General features: G+C 56.8%; 5 protein-coding genes across 5 annotated transcripts; 4 read left to right on the forward strand and 1 right to left on the reverse strand.

Moving 5' to 3' along the window:
• The first annotated feature begins 19 nt into the window (after positions 1–19).
• Positions 20–436, forward strand: CDEST_06839 (uncharacterized protein). Its single transcript, XM_062922998.1, has 2 exons — positions 20–359; positions 422–436. The coding sequence occupies exon 1, from the start codon at positions 129–131 to the stop codon at positions 327–329; it is 201 nt and encodes a 66-aa protein (XP_062779049.1). The 5' UTR covers positions 20–128; the 3' UTR covers positions 330–359; positions 422–436.
• Positions 437–3,557: 3,121 nt separating this feature from the next.
• Positions 3,558–5,274, forward strand: CDEST_06840 (Putative large ribosomal subunit protein uL3; the record flags this gene model as incomplete). The annotated part of the gene is made up of 5 exons (XM_062922999.1): positions 3,558–3,698; positions 3,771–3,829; positions 3,936–4,092; positions 4,146–4,819; positions 4,878–5,274. The coding sequence occupies 5 exons, from the start codon at positions 3,558–3,560 to the stop codon at positions 5,128–5,130; spliced, it is 1,284 nt and encodes a 427-aa protein (XP_062779050.1). The 3' UTR covers positions 5,131–5,274.
• A 217-nt stretch (positions 5,275–5,491) lies between these two features.
• CDEST_06841 (uncharacterized protein) lies at positions 5,492–6,678 on the forward strand. Its single transcript, XM_062923000.1, has 2 exons — positions 5,492–6,025; positions 6,133–6,678. The coding sequence occupies exons 1-2, from the start codon at positions 5,509–5,511 to the stop codon at positions 6,387–6,389; spliced, it is 774 nt and encodes a 257-aa protein (XP_062779051.1). The 5' UTR covers positions 5,492–5,508; the 3' UTR covers positions 6,390–6,678.
• A 5-nt stretch (positions 6,679–6,683) lies between these two features.
• On the forward strand, positions 6,684–8,703 carry CDEST_06842 (Putative ADC synthase, anthranilate synthase component I, chorismate-utilizing enzyme). The gene is made up of 4 exons (XM_062923001.1): positions 6,684–6,945; positions 7,022–8,438; positions 8,498–8,525; positions 8,585–8,703. Exons 1-4 carry the CDS (start codon positions 6,934–6,936, stop codon positions 8,688–8,690), a joined length of 1,563 nt encoding a protein of 520 aa, XP_062779052.1. The 5' UTR covers positions 6,684–6,933; the 3' UTR covers positions 8,691–8,703.
• Positions 8,704–9,090: 387 nt separating this feature from the next.
• CDEST_06843 (Putative RGS domain superfamily, RGS, subdomain 2 protein) lies at positions 9,091–10,622 on the reverse strand (the record flags this gene model as incomplete). The annotated part of the gene is made up of 3 exons (XM_062923002.1): positions 9,091–9,872; positions 9,987–10,365; positions 10,461–10,622. 3 exons carry the CDS (start codon positions 10,620–10,622, stop codon positions 9,091–9,093), a joined length of 1,323 nt encoding a protein of 440 aa, XP_062779053.1.
• Positions 10,623–12,519: the final 1,897 nt, after the last annotated feature.

Raw genomic sequence — 12,519 nt, forward strand, 5'->3', positions numbered from 1 at the left:
CCTTCACACACCACCATCACCTCATCAACCCGACTGGGGTTGTGTGGCTCTCCCTTCCCCCTCGACACACCACATCACGCCGTCTGGGAAGCCACCCCAACAACTTCAACATGGCATCCACCTAGGACATGCATCCCCACGCAGGATCCGTCCACGGCTCCAAACGTGTGATTCAACCACATGGGATGTGGGCGATCACCATCAATCGTGACACCAAGGCTGTCGCTAAGAACCCCGATGGCGAATTTCACGAAATCCCGTTTTCCAATAGAACTATCGGCTACGGCTTGTGTGTCAGAGCAGACAAGCCCGATCACCTCTTGGTGTAGCTCGTCGAACCCAGTCGCAATATTCACCAAGTAAGCATGACGTTAGTCCCTCTTAATAGCGAGCATTCCACTGACCATATTATTTTGTGTAGTTTCCGTTCCTTCCTGGTATGTCGACAACGGCGCCCGACACGCTTTCCGACCTGGGAGCTTCTGTCCTTCTCGTCGAATCCTCTGCAACACGCCAGATACGCTCCAAAAGCAAGAACACACCTATTGTCTCTTTACACTACCGTCAAGCTCAAAACCAAACCACGCCGTCAAGCACAATCCCTACTAGCGGCGCTCCTGTATTCCAACTGCTGCCCCGCCACAAACCAAGTCAACATGCCTGAATGGACTAGATCGAAGATCCTCAATTCGTGGGGCATCATTGCTAACCATGACGAAGCGTACAATCCGTCTAGGACAATGATGCTCAAACCTCAGTTATGGAAGAACAAGATTAAACGATATGGCGCCAACAACATGGATCTAAGGAAAACCACACCGTGGACAAAATCACAGTGGTTTGCTGTTCCCATCGTCCAGATATGGCACTCGATTCGAGACAACTTCGACAGTCTGAAGGATCTGCGACTCAGAAAGGCGTGTGTCTACGAAGACAGGCTTAATGACAAGGCTAAGCTTAGGGATTCTCTCACTAAGTTGATTGGATGTACGTCCCCCGATATTCACGTTTCTTATAGCTTGTTCTAATATATTCATAGCCTTAACGGATGATACCTGGAATGTTATCCAAGATAGATGCAACATTCAAACCCTGCGCACGATCCGGCCCGTCGACTCTCAGCACCACTATGGACAATAATTTTAGGACTACCACGATCTACCTGATGCTTTACCCAATGCGTGCCTACTTGTCTCCGGACTCGGAGAGCTTGCCAAGTACGGCAGAAAAACTCTCCAGAAACCGTATCTTTGGAACGTGGGTGGCTTCCTAGGCGGTACGGTGTGGTTTTGAAGGCTGCACAACCTCAGTCTGGTCGAGGTGGTGGTGTGTAATGGAGGGAAAGGGAAGAAGAAAAATGGAGGAGGGAGGGCTCAGTGACGATGAACATGGCAGGCGCTTGCCTACCTGGGTACCTAGTGGGCGAGGCAAATGCAGCACCAGAGGCGAATGAGTAGAGTGGGTGAGACGAGTGCAGGCACTTGAGGCGAGCTTGGTGAATGAGCGAAGTAAATCAGACAGGAAGCACCCAAATACTAATCAAATGGCTAATGGCGACTACAACGGGCTCTTCATATCCAACCTGAAATAATGCTGTAGATATCACGGCCTTCGTCGATCGCCGAGATCAAAAAGCAATTGGATAAACTTGCCACACCTTTAAGAGAACTCGAAAGCCTCAATGTCTTCAAGATCTTCTAGGTGTCTAGCACTCTTACTTATTGTTGTAAGACCCTACTGACGAAAACTAGACTCGTACTTAAGTAGCCCTCTAGCTTTTCTCCCGGAAGAAATCATAAGTGCAGCATTTCGGTGACCTAGAGTCACTTCAATACAGGCGTCCTCTATCCCGAGGCAAACTTAGTGCAAGTTTCAACCTTCTCGTCATCATCGCTATCCTCTAGGAGCTTAGAGCGAATTGACTTGCTAGAGATCTCAGCCTTCCCCTCTCACGATCCCTCTCATTCGAGACTTGGAAATTGCAGGAATCAAGGCAGCGTCGAAACTGTTAACGTTCATATGCCAGTTAGTTAAAGACACTAGAGATGCAGAGCTTTCATTGTGAAGCTTGCAGGATTCAGAGACCACTCGCACCGGTTCGTTGGAACTCATTTTCTCTTGGAAGACCTCAAAGACTTCGAGGTTCGCGGGTCATCGTCTGTTGTCGGAAATCCCGTCCAAAATGTTAGAATTCTCGTCCAATTTGTCAAGAATTGTAGAATACCAAGGGCAGCAATGCCTCTTAATTTTGTTTCGAACACTTGTGCCGGACAAGAGTTCGACACCCTCGCTGCCACCACTACCTTCCTCGCCGCCGAGCCCGCCACCACCTTTGGCGTCGTAGACGCCAAAGTTTTCTTGTGGAGGCACCGCCGGCTCCCGCCGACGAAGTCGATAGAGCCTCGGTTTCTATTCGTCCCTGACGTTGCTTTTTACGGTATTCCTGTCTGCTGTGCATGTAGTCTGTGGCCACTAGTGTCTGCCCAGACTCAACAGTCCGGATGATAGCTCGGATGGCTGTCCGCATGGCTGTCAAAACGATTTTCCGGAAGATTGTTAGAATGGTTGTCTGGATGACTGTCTAATTCCATACTTTAAGAGCGCTCGATGGAGTGGCGGTCCTTGGCCCCAAGAGCTTCTCGGAGCTCAAAGTGCTCCGAAAGGGGCAGGAGGCACTATGAGCTCGAGCGCGGAACAGACTCGCGGCCGCAAAGAAGCGCGGCGAAGAAGGCGGCTGCCGCGCCTCACCAGCGCAAGCGCAAGTTGGCGGCAGTCGTCGAGGAGGAGGAGGCCACGATGTCTCGGAAGTGTAAGGGCAGACGCAGGCTTATGGTGGAAGACGAGCAGACAACGACGACGAAACGGAGAGCAGGCCTGAGCCTACCCTGCCCAACCTCGTCAATGAGGAGGCCGACGACAACGGCGAGCCCGAGACTCCGCTGCGAGGAGTCCGTGCGGCGGCTCACGGCCGCGATGCCAAGCCCGGGTGTCTACGACCCGGCCGCCGGGCTCATCCGGATCTTCCATCCTCCAAATGCTGCGTCTGCAAAGAACCCAGGACATCCAATAGGTGTGCTCAGCGACGTGCTCAGCGGAGTGTTGAGGTGTGTGGAAATTGACATCGGCTTTCTTTAATATGCAATCTAGACTGCGTGCATATTGAATCATTTCTTAGAGAATATAAATACTTAGTAGACAATGTACAGTCACTATTCCTACTACAATCTTTAGATTGTTTTAAAGTCTAGTGGTGCTGTGTAGGTATCTTGAGGTTCTTAATGTTAGGCATGATACTGTATGCACTGAGGAAAAAGGTGGAAAAAATATAGTCAAAATTCATTAGATAAAAACCTTACATGCAGATTACCTTTGACTTTTTTTCTAAACATACTAGTTGAGCTAAGTGCTGCACTTAGAATGATTTAGCAAGCAATCAATGTCTGTGCCATGTGAGTGGGGGAAGAATTAGAAAACGGCAGGTGCGATGGGTACACTCACGTGATTAGGGTGGTTCCTTCCTTTTCACAATATTTTTCAGTGGACCCCACTAAAGTTTCATGCACCACTGGCCTGCGCGGTCTTTTTCTCTTTATCCATCTCGCCGACAACCTCGACAACCAGCCATTCGAGCTCGACAACAACGCCAAACGCTCCAGGAAGTTCGCCAACACATTCTGAGCAACCATGTCTCATCGCAAGTACGAGGCACCTCGCCATTTGAGTACTCCCTTTCCTCAGATTTTCTGGCAATTTTCCTAATATTTTTGCAGGGTTCGCTGGCCTACCTCCCGCGTAAGCGCGCCGCCCGCCACCGCGGCAAGGTCAAGTCGTAAGTTACCCAAACCACCCTGCGATAACTGCCAATGGAGAAGAATTTGAGACTCTCGAACCTGGAGAAATCAATGCAGAGGCTGACTGTTGCGACACCCTCACAGCTTCCCCAAGGACGACGCCAAGAAGCCCGTCCACCTGACGGCCGCCATGGGCTACAAGGCCGGCATGACCACGATCGTCCGCGACCTCGACCGTCCCGGTGCCAAGGCGAACAAGAAGGAGGTGGTCGAGGCCGTCTCGATCATTGATACCCCCCCTGTACTACCAACGCAGCCCGCTTGGCTCTGTGCCTATGGCTAACATCTCTATAGATGATCGTTGTTGGTCTTGTGGGCTACATCGAGACCCCCCGCGGCCTGCGCTCGCTCACCACCGTCTGGGCCGAGCACCTGAGCGACGAGATCCGCCGCCGCTTCTACAAGAACTGGTACAAGTCCAAGAAGAAGGCTTTCACCAAGTACGCCAAGCAGCACTCCGAGTCCTCGGGCGCCTCCATCACCCGCGAGATCGAGCGCATCAAGAAGTACTGCACCGTCGTCCGCGTCCTCGCCCACACCCAGATCCGCAAGACCCCTCTCACCCAGAAGAAGGCCCACTTGATGGAGATCCAGGTCAACGGCGGTTCCATCGCCGACAAGGTCGACTTCGGCTACGGTCTGTTCGAGAAGCCCGTCACCATCGACTCCATCTTCGAGCAGAACGAGATGATCGACGTTATCGCCGTCACCACCGGTCACGGATACAACGGTGTCACCTCCCGTTGGGGCACCAAGAAGCTTCCCCGCAAGACTCACAAGGGTCTGCGCAAGGTCGCCTGTATCGGTGCCTGGCATCCGTCCCACGTTCAGTGGACTGTTGCTCGCGCTGGTCAGATGGGTTACCACCACCGTACCTCTGTCAACCACAAGGTTTACAGAATCGGCAAGGGCGACGCCGACGACAACGCCTCCACCGACGTTGATGTCACCAAGAAGACCATCACCCCGTATGTTTTTTTTTTCTTGCCTACGCTCGCTTCCGATCTTTTACTAACAGTGCGCCAGTCTCGGTGGCTTCGTCCGCTACGGTGAGGTCAAGAACGACTTCGTCATGGTCAAGGGCTCCATCCCCGGTACCAAGAAGCGTGTCATGACCCTCCGCAAGTCCATGTTCACCCACACCTCGAGAAAGGCCCTCGAGAAGATCGACCTCAAGTGGATCGACACCTCGTCTGAGTTCGGACACGGTGCTTTCCAGACCCCCGCGGAGAAGAAGCAGTACCAGGGCACCCTCAAGAAGGACCTTGCTGCCCAGTAAAGGATCGGTTCTTCACTTTCATTGTATCATGGTCATGGCATCGGTGTAGAGGGTTCAAGTTACTATTCGGATGGTTTGGGACACCTTTGAGGTTAAAATGAGTGCCGAGAATTCAAAAGTCAAACCAATGATACCTAGATGACCAGCCGCATGCTGAGACTCTTGCTTTGCGATGTGAATGCGTGTGAGTTAGGCCAATGATCCACCATCCCGCTGTGGCTCCGACGGAAATTATAAAAAAATCCCCAGTGTGTGGGCACTGTGTGCACCTAGGCGAGACCCCTATAGGTAACGGTGGGGCGGGAAGATGCCGTCTGTCTAGCGAGCTGGAGGCGTAGCTAGCCGCCGGCCTGTTGCGTCATCCTACACCAGTCCGATATGGCATGCATCTTCCGGCGAAACAGGCTCGCAGCTACATCACCCCTCAACTCCCTCTTCAGCCCCTCCACGACCCTTACGAATCGAATGAAGACTACGGCGACGCGATCGATTTACCGAAATCTCCATCATCGAGCGTTCCCCACAACCGCAAGATACACCATCTCGAGCATCGCATCCACCCTCCAATCAGACTTCACTTCGAACAATAACTTCCGGGCGCGACCCCGCCACCGCCAGTCTCTCAGCAAGTTCTCTACCATTCCACATCTCCAAATGTCCGACGCAGACTACGCCGCATTCCTGGACAAGGCGAACCAGGACCCCAACGAGGGCTATGCCAAGCCGACGGGCAACAAGAGCAACGAGTTCAAGGCGCAGGACCAGGGTGTCGAGGTGCCCAAGGCCATCCAGGATGTGCTGAAGCAGGACAAGGTGTACGTGTCTGATGCGGACGAGCCGTTCGTCGGCGTCGCGCTGGCGTGGGATGAGGCTGGCAAGGGCCTGCCGGACGAGGGTGAGCTTTCCGATTCTCCCCTTCCTATCGCGCGTTCTCGTAGAGGAGGAGGGAGGTGCGCATACTCGCCATCTCACTTACAGGAGCTAATGACATCGCCGCCGCAGTCGAATTCGCACAGCTGATCGAGCATCCCGACGCCGAAAACGCCGGCGTGGAGCTCCTCGACCCCGTGGACTGGGACTCCAACGGCGACTACAAGGACATCTTCGAGGCGGTACGCAAGGCGGGCAAAGGAAACGACGTCAGGGTCTACAAGGTGCCCAAGGGCGGAGTCCGGACGGAGTACTGGCTCGTCACGACGGACGGCAAGGGCAAGCAGGCGAAGCTTGTGGGCGTCAAGGCCCTGTCTATCGAGAGCTGATACCCCCAAGAAGATTGGAGAAACGCCAGGGAATGGATGTAAGAAATCAGGTCAACAGGTTCAGCTTTTAGTCCGCTCACACTTTGAAGGTCAACTCAGAAGGCCACCCCTTGGTTACATTTCTCTTGGACTTTGACACGGATCATGTGATGGCCGCGGTGATACGACTCGGAATTGCTGTCCTCGTTACACAAACCTACATTGCTCCAGCGTGAGTTTGGACCTTGCCTGCTTGTTCAGGCCCACCGACGGTCTAGACCAGATTGGTGCAACAACGGGCAGGTAGTGGGGGGGCGGTTGTGTCACTGATCCCTGACAGTAGCGGAGGTGCCCCTAACGGCAACGCCTGTCTCGCCTTATCGAAGCACAACGGCAGCGAGCTTCCGCTTATCGGACCCTGCTTGGCCGGCAATCACCCCTCCAAGCCCGGAGGCTAAATAATTCACCTACACTCACCCTACATGCGGTGACTCAGATACAAACATATACGACTCTCTCAACGCCTCACTACACATATCCAGTCTCGCTAGCGGATCGGATTACCATGTCGGGACCGGTAAGTCCTCGCCGCCTCTCAATTGGGTCCGCCCGTCAGGGGCCCAACTGCAACTGACACCGCCGCCACTACCCAGCGCGCAGTTGTCCCGTCCCTCGAGACGGTCAGGTCGATCCTCTCCGCCTCGGCCGCGACGAACGGCTCCAAGAAACCGACCCTCGTCCCCGTCTACCGCCAGATCTCCTCCGACCTCATCACCCCCTCCGCTGCCTACCTCAAGGTCTCCGCGCACCACCAGGACTCGGACTACTCCTTCCTCTTCGAGAGCGCCGCCACCGAGCGTGTCGGCCGCTACAGCTTCGTCGGCGCCGGCCCCCGAAAGGTGCTCGCCACCGGCCCCGGCCATGGCCCCGAATGCGACCCTCTGCCGGCCCTGGAGGCCGAATTGGCGCAGCACGTCGTCGCCCACGTGCCCGGCCTGCAGCTCCCGCCCATGGCCGGCGGCGCGATCGGTTACGTCGGCTACGACTGCGTGCGGTACTTCGAGCCCAAGACGGCACGACCGATGAAGGACGTCCTCCAGATCCCCGAGTCGCTCTTCATGCTCTTCGACACCATCATCGCGTTTGACCGCTTCTACGGCGTCATCAAGGTCATCACCTACCTCCACGTCCCCGAGGACAACGCCCGGCTCGCGGCCGAGTACCAGAAGGCGACGCAAATCATCGACGATCTCGTCGCCGTCCTCAACGCCCCCGAGATCCCGATCCCTGAGCAGCAGCCCATCCGGCTCAACCAGGAGTACACGTCCAACGTCGGCCAGAAGGGCTACGAGGCGCACGTCACGGAGCTCAAGAAGCACATCGTCAAGGGCGACATTATCCAGGCCGTGCCCTCGCAGCGCTTCGCCCGCCCCACGAGCCTGCACCCCTTCAACATCTACCGCCACCTGCGGACGGTGAACCCGTCGCCGTACCTCTTCTACGTCAACTGCAAGGACTTCCAGATCGTCGGCGCCTCGCCCGAGCTGCTCGTCAAGTCCGAGGCCGGCCGCGTCATCACCCACCCGATCGCCGGCACCGTCAAGCGCGGCAAGACGCCCGAGGAGGACCAGCGCCTCGCCGACGAGCTGCGCAGTTCGCTGAAGGACCGCGCCGAGCACGTCATGCTGGTGGACCTCGCGCGCAACGACGTCAACCGCGTCGGCGACCCCTACACGGTGCGCGTCGACCACCTCATGGTCGTCGAGAAGTTCAGCCACGTCCAGCACCTCGTCTCGCAGGTCTCGGGTGTGCTACGGCCGGGCCAGACCCGCTTCGACGCCTTCCGGAGCATCTTCCCCGCCGGCACCGTATCGGGCGCGCCCAAGGTGCGTGCCATGGAGCTGATTGCCGAGCTGGAGAAGGAGAAGAGGGGTATCTACGCCGGCGCAGTCGGCTACTTTGGCTATGGCGGCGTCGATGAGAAGGGCGACGAGGTCGAGGGTGCCATGGACACGTGTATCGCGTTGCGGACGATGCTCGTCAAGGATGGCGTGGCGTATCTGCAAGCTGGTACGTTGCCCCTTTTCCTTTCCCGAGCGGCAATTGAGACTGACATCTTACTCTCACAGGCGGCGGCATCGTATTTGACTCGGATGAGTAAGTGAAGACCACGGCCCACGTTGGGAGAGGGAGCATTTACTGACTTGTGTGATTAGGTACGACGAGTGGATGGAAACGATGAACAAGCTCGGCGCGAATATGCAGTGCATAACCACGGCGGAGGAGCTTTATTACGAGCAACAACAAGCAGCGAGTAAATAATGATAGAGAAAAGTCCATTTCGCAATGTCCATACTGATACCTCGAAACCCACCCCGTCTTGCCGCGCTGTATGACACTGACAAACCGACCCCAATCGGTCTCTTTCAAGATAACTGGCTCGTCCAAGACGCGGACTCTTTACGAGTGTGCATATATACTCACCATATTCAGCTCACTCATGATTATACTCGTGTATGTTACTACAGGTACGCTTATGCGGCGGTAACAAGACACCGCTCGTCAACATTGGTGTTTAGCATTCGTATTCTCAGTACGAACATCAGTGGCTGGCGGTCTTCAGCCTACATGCTTATCTGTGCCTTGGCACCACCCCACCCCCGAAAATACCGGCATCACTTCATTACTATGAAACACATTATTCGTCCCCACGTTCTCGTCTTCAAAACATGTTGTACGAGGGTATGAATACCGACCCGACACCGATACCCACCGTCGCCAGCGCAGTCCACAGCACGGCGCCCGCCACGACGCCGTCCTGCAGAATCCTCAGGTGCGGGTTGCGGCTCCCGCTGGTCCGCTCGAAGACGCGCCGCCATAGCCGCCGCCGATCGTACGCGGCGACCCACTCCTCGTCGGAGAAGACGTTCTCCGGCCCCATCGTCTGTAGACTCGGCTTGCGGAGCGGGTCGACGGCGCCGGCGACGCTCGCGAACGTCGCGGCGCGACGGTGGCGCTTGTCTGCGCCCGTGCCCGCCTCGAGGTCGGGCACCTCCCAGGGCCGGACGTGGCGTCTGCGCGAGAGGTGGAGGCGCAGGGAGACGCCGTCGAGGGCGGCGACGAAGACGGCGAGGCCGAGGAATAGTAGGGGCGTGGAGAGGAGGCGGTAGTACCGCGAAAAGGAGGAGAGGATCAGTGCGGCGTCGAGGCCGAGGCCGAGGACCAGCAGCACGAGGCCGAGGAGGCGGAGGAGGTGCGTGGCGGCGCGGTTGGCGTTGGCCATGCTATGGCGGATGAAGTCCGGGTGGAGCTTGCCGCGGAGGAGGGCCTCGGCCTTCTCGAAGGCGGGGAGGAGGGCCGAGGGATGCGTCGTCGCGGACGTTGCGGCGAGGACGGCGTTGCGGTCGTCTTTGGTGAGGTTGAGGCGGCGCGGGGCGTTCGGGGTGATGTAGTGGCTCGTCACGGCGTCAATGTCGGCGCGGAAGGGCTGTGATGCTGCCGGGGCTGGGGGGGAGAGGGTTGTCAGCGCCTGTTCTGTTTGAAAATGAGGCTATCCGAAGGGCGTACACTAATCAAATACTGTACGCGCTCGCGGGATGCTGGCGGGCCGAGTCTTACCTTGCAGACCCCCGTCCTCTTTGCTCTCCAATACCTTCTCCTCGTCGACGACGGTCGCCCTAGAAGGCGACGATCTGGCCGCCGAGGACACATCACGTCTGTAGCCTCCGCCGGCCTTGTCGACCTGGTGATGGTCGCTCTCCTCGTCGAGCATCTCGAGGATGTTGCTCACCTTGCTCGCGTTCCTGGCCCGCCTCTCCCGGGGGCTGAGCTTCCTGCCGCGGTCCGGGTCCCAGCGCGGCGCGAGGGCGCGCTGCTCGGGCGTCAGGGCCGTCGTCCACTCGTGGACGTAGCCGCAGTACCACAGGAAGAACTGGAGCGGCTCGGCGTCCTGCTCGACGTAAACCAGGTAGTCCATGAAGTCGTTCAACGAGCATGGCTGCATGGGTGTCGGTGTTAGCGACGAAGGCCTTCTTTGCGTGTTTGTTGTTTCCGAGGCCATGAGGAATAATGTACTCGAGGGACGAGACTCACGGATTCCGTCTTGTTCCTGATGACCTCCTCGAACCCGAGCCGGGGCGGAATCCACTTATTGGTTCGCTTTGCCCGGCGGCGGTAGCTCCGGCAATCTTCCTCCATGACTGGCGGGCGCCACGGCCGTCCGGCGCCGGGCGTTTTGTAGAACTTGAGCGACATGATGTACTCTTTTACGTGTCCGTCCTCCCAAGTGTCCAAAGGTCGAAGCATGCGGCGATATGCAAGTGTAGTCGATACGAGGCGGATGAGCCGCAGGCGTCGGGGTTCGAAGGGAAACGGCTTCTCCTGCGCTTCAAAACACTCAGACCTCCCAGCGAATCCGAGATGGTGTGCGTAGAGGGCATGTGTGGGTGGGCGCCGGTCGCACCTTTGTACACGAGAAACAGTTTCCAGGATCCAACGGAACAAAACACTAGCTTTGAGGTATGTGGTCGGTCCTCTGCGCGCGTGCGCGGGAAACTGCAACAGGACGGGTAGAAGAGCCGCTTACGATGCATATACATCCTCCACCCGCGCGTTCTGCCTTACCCTGTAGTGCTTCAGCTTCATCCGACGTACCACCAGCGGCACGTAAAGAGCCAGCTCGCTCCAGATATCGACAAGGGCAAGGACTAAAATCAGTGCGCCGATGCAACAGCAGCACGCGGCGTTGGGCTAGCCCGGGGTTGTTCAGGTCTGTCGGCTCATCATGCTTCCTCCTCGGGGAGACAGTCCACACTACATGGTGCATGTAGCTGCAGGTTGTGCCACGCCTGTGACCACATCCCGCACGGCATCCACGCTTGTGATGCTCGTCTTGTATGGCTGGTCGGCAATAACATGAGCTTCAAACACACGGACGGACAGGCATCGGGCAGGGGGGCGGGGCTCTGGGTTCCTACTTGCTTTCGCTTCTCCCTCATGATCCTCTCACTTATCGATGTTCCCTGTGGGAGGAGGGATATACCTCCCCCCTGGAGGCTCTGGTCGAGAAACGGGACGGCGAAAGGAAGAGGAGAGGCAAGAGAGCGAGGATCGTCACGCAGGCCCCGCCCTGGGACGGTCGTGTGCCAGGGCAGGGAGCGAGTAAGACGTGATATCGAAACTATAGGGCTGTGTTTACAGTTAGGGGCAGAGACATACAGTGGATGATGCAGTGGTCAAACGGCGAAGAGAAGTGTGATTGTGAACGACAAGCACATCCGGCTCTGCCTTGACTCGCCCTCTATGACAAGCGCTCGCCGCCACGCAAGTCGTGAATCGCTCCCTGCGAGACTCGGGAAATGGAACGAAACGGACCAGTCAGAGTAGACCAAGGAAGAAATAACAGCATCTGCAACCCTCCCTCCCGCACTGTCACTCGAGTGGCATGTCCTGCCGTTTACTGCGTCAGCGTGGATGTCCCCGGTCGACCACCCATGACAGCGGTTCCACGGATGGGAGGGCAGGGTTGAACGGTCAGTCAGCAGTTGTGGAAAACCTGGACAACCCAACTGGAAAAGTGGCCGATGGATGGATGGAGGGTGAAGGTCAGAGCGTCGAGTGGTCCTGGCAATGGCCCCCAGGACGCGAACGAGGAGGGGGGCTGTTGGTCTTGTTTCAAGGGAACATGCAGGAGACGGGCAACGGAGAGAGCTTGTGAGCAGGAGGAGGCAACACACACACACGCACACACACAGACAACCCCGATTGGCTCCGGCGTGGCATTGAGTTGCGTTTCAGAAAGTTCATCCTGTTTGTCGCGGTGTGCGGTGTACATGACCCCGGGGGATGAGACAAATTGGCTCCGGACGAGGACTCCGTGGTCTCCACAGCACGTCCGGGCACTTGCCGAAGCTGGTCCATCGAACCGTCGTCCACCGAGTAGGGCTGGGGAAGTCAACCCCAACGTAAAGCCATAATAAGAGAAAACCTGGGGTTGAGGAGGAGGAGGAGAAGAGGAAGGAGAAGGAGGAGGCATAGTGCGGCTGCTACATTGTTGACGAACAATCATTTCTGCTCCCTCGTGACATGATCTGTCCAGCATCTTCCAAAACCGGACCTCGTCTTGTGCCTTGTTCCCTCGTTCCCTTGCCGC

Source organism: Colletotrichum destructivum, chromosome 4 (assembly GCF_034447905.1).
Source record: "Colletotrichum destructivum chromosome 4, complete sequence".
Taxonomy (NCBI): domain Eukaryota; kingdom Fungi; phylum Ascomycota; class Sordariomycetes; order Glomerellales; family Glomerellaceae; genus Colletotrichum; species Colletotrichum destructivum.

What these genes read in the sequence shown, in the direction of transcription:
- CDEST_06839 (XM_062922998.1), top strand. Translation starts at nt 129, where the DNA reads ATGCATCCCCACGCAGGATCCGTCCACGGCTCCAAACGTGTGATTCAA.
- CDEST_06841 (XM_062923000.1), top strand. Translation starts at nt 5,509, where the DNA reads ATGGCATGCATCTTCCGGCGAAACAGGCTCGCAGCTACATCACCCCTC. An exon ending in CAAGGGCCTGCCGGACGAGG is followed by an intron (nt 6,026 to 6,132) that starts GTGAGCTTTCCG and finishes TCGCCGCCGCAG; the next exon opens with TCGAATTCGCACAGCTGATC.
- CDEST_06842 (XM_062923001.1), top strand. An exon ending in CGTGGCGTATCTGCAAGCTG is followed by an intron (nt 8,439 to 8,497) that starts GTACGTTGCCCC and finishes TTACTCTCACAG; the next exon opens with GCGGCGGCATCGTATTTGAC. An exon ending in ATCGTATTTGACTCGGATGA is followed by an intron (nt 8,526 to 8,584) that starts GTAAGTGAAGAC and finishes TTGTGTGATTAG; the next exon opens with GTACGACGAGTGGATGGAAA.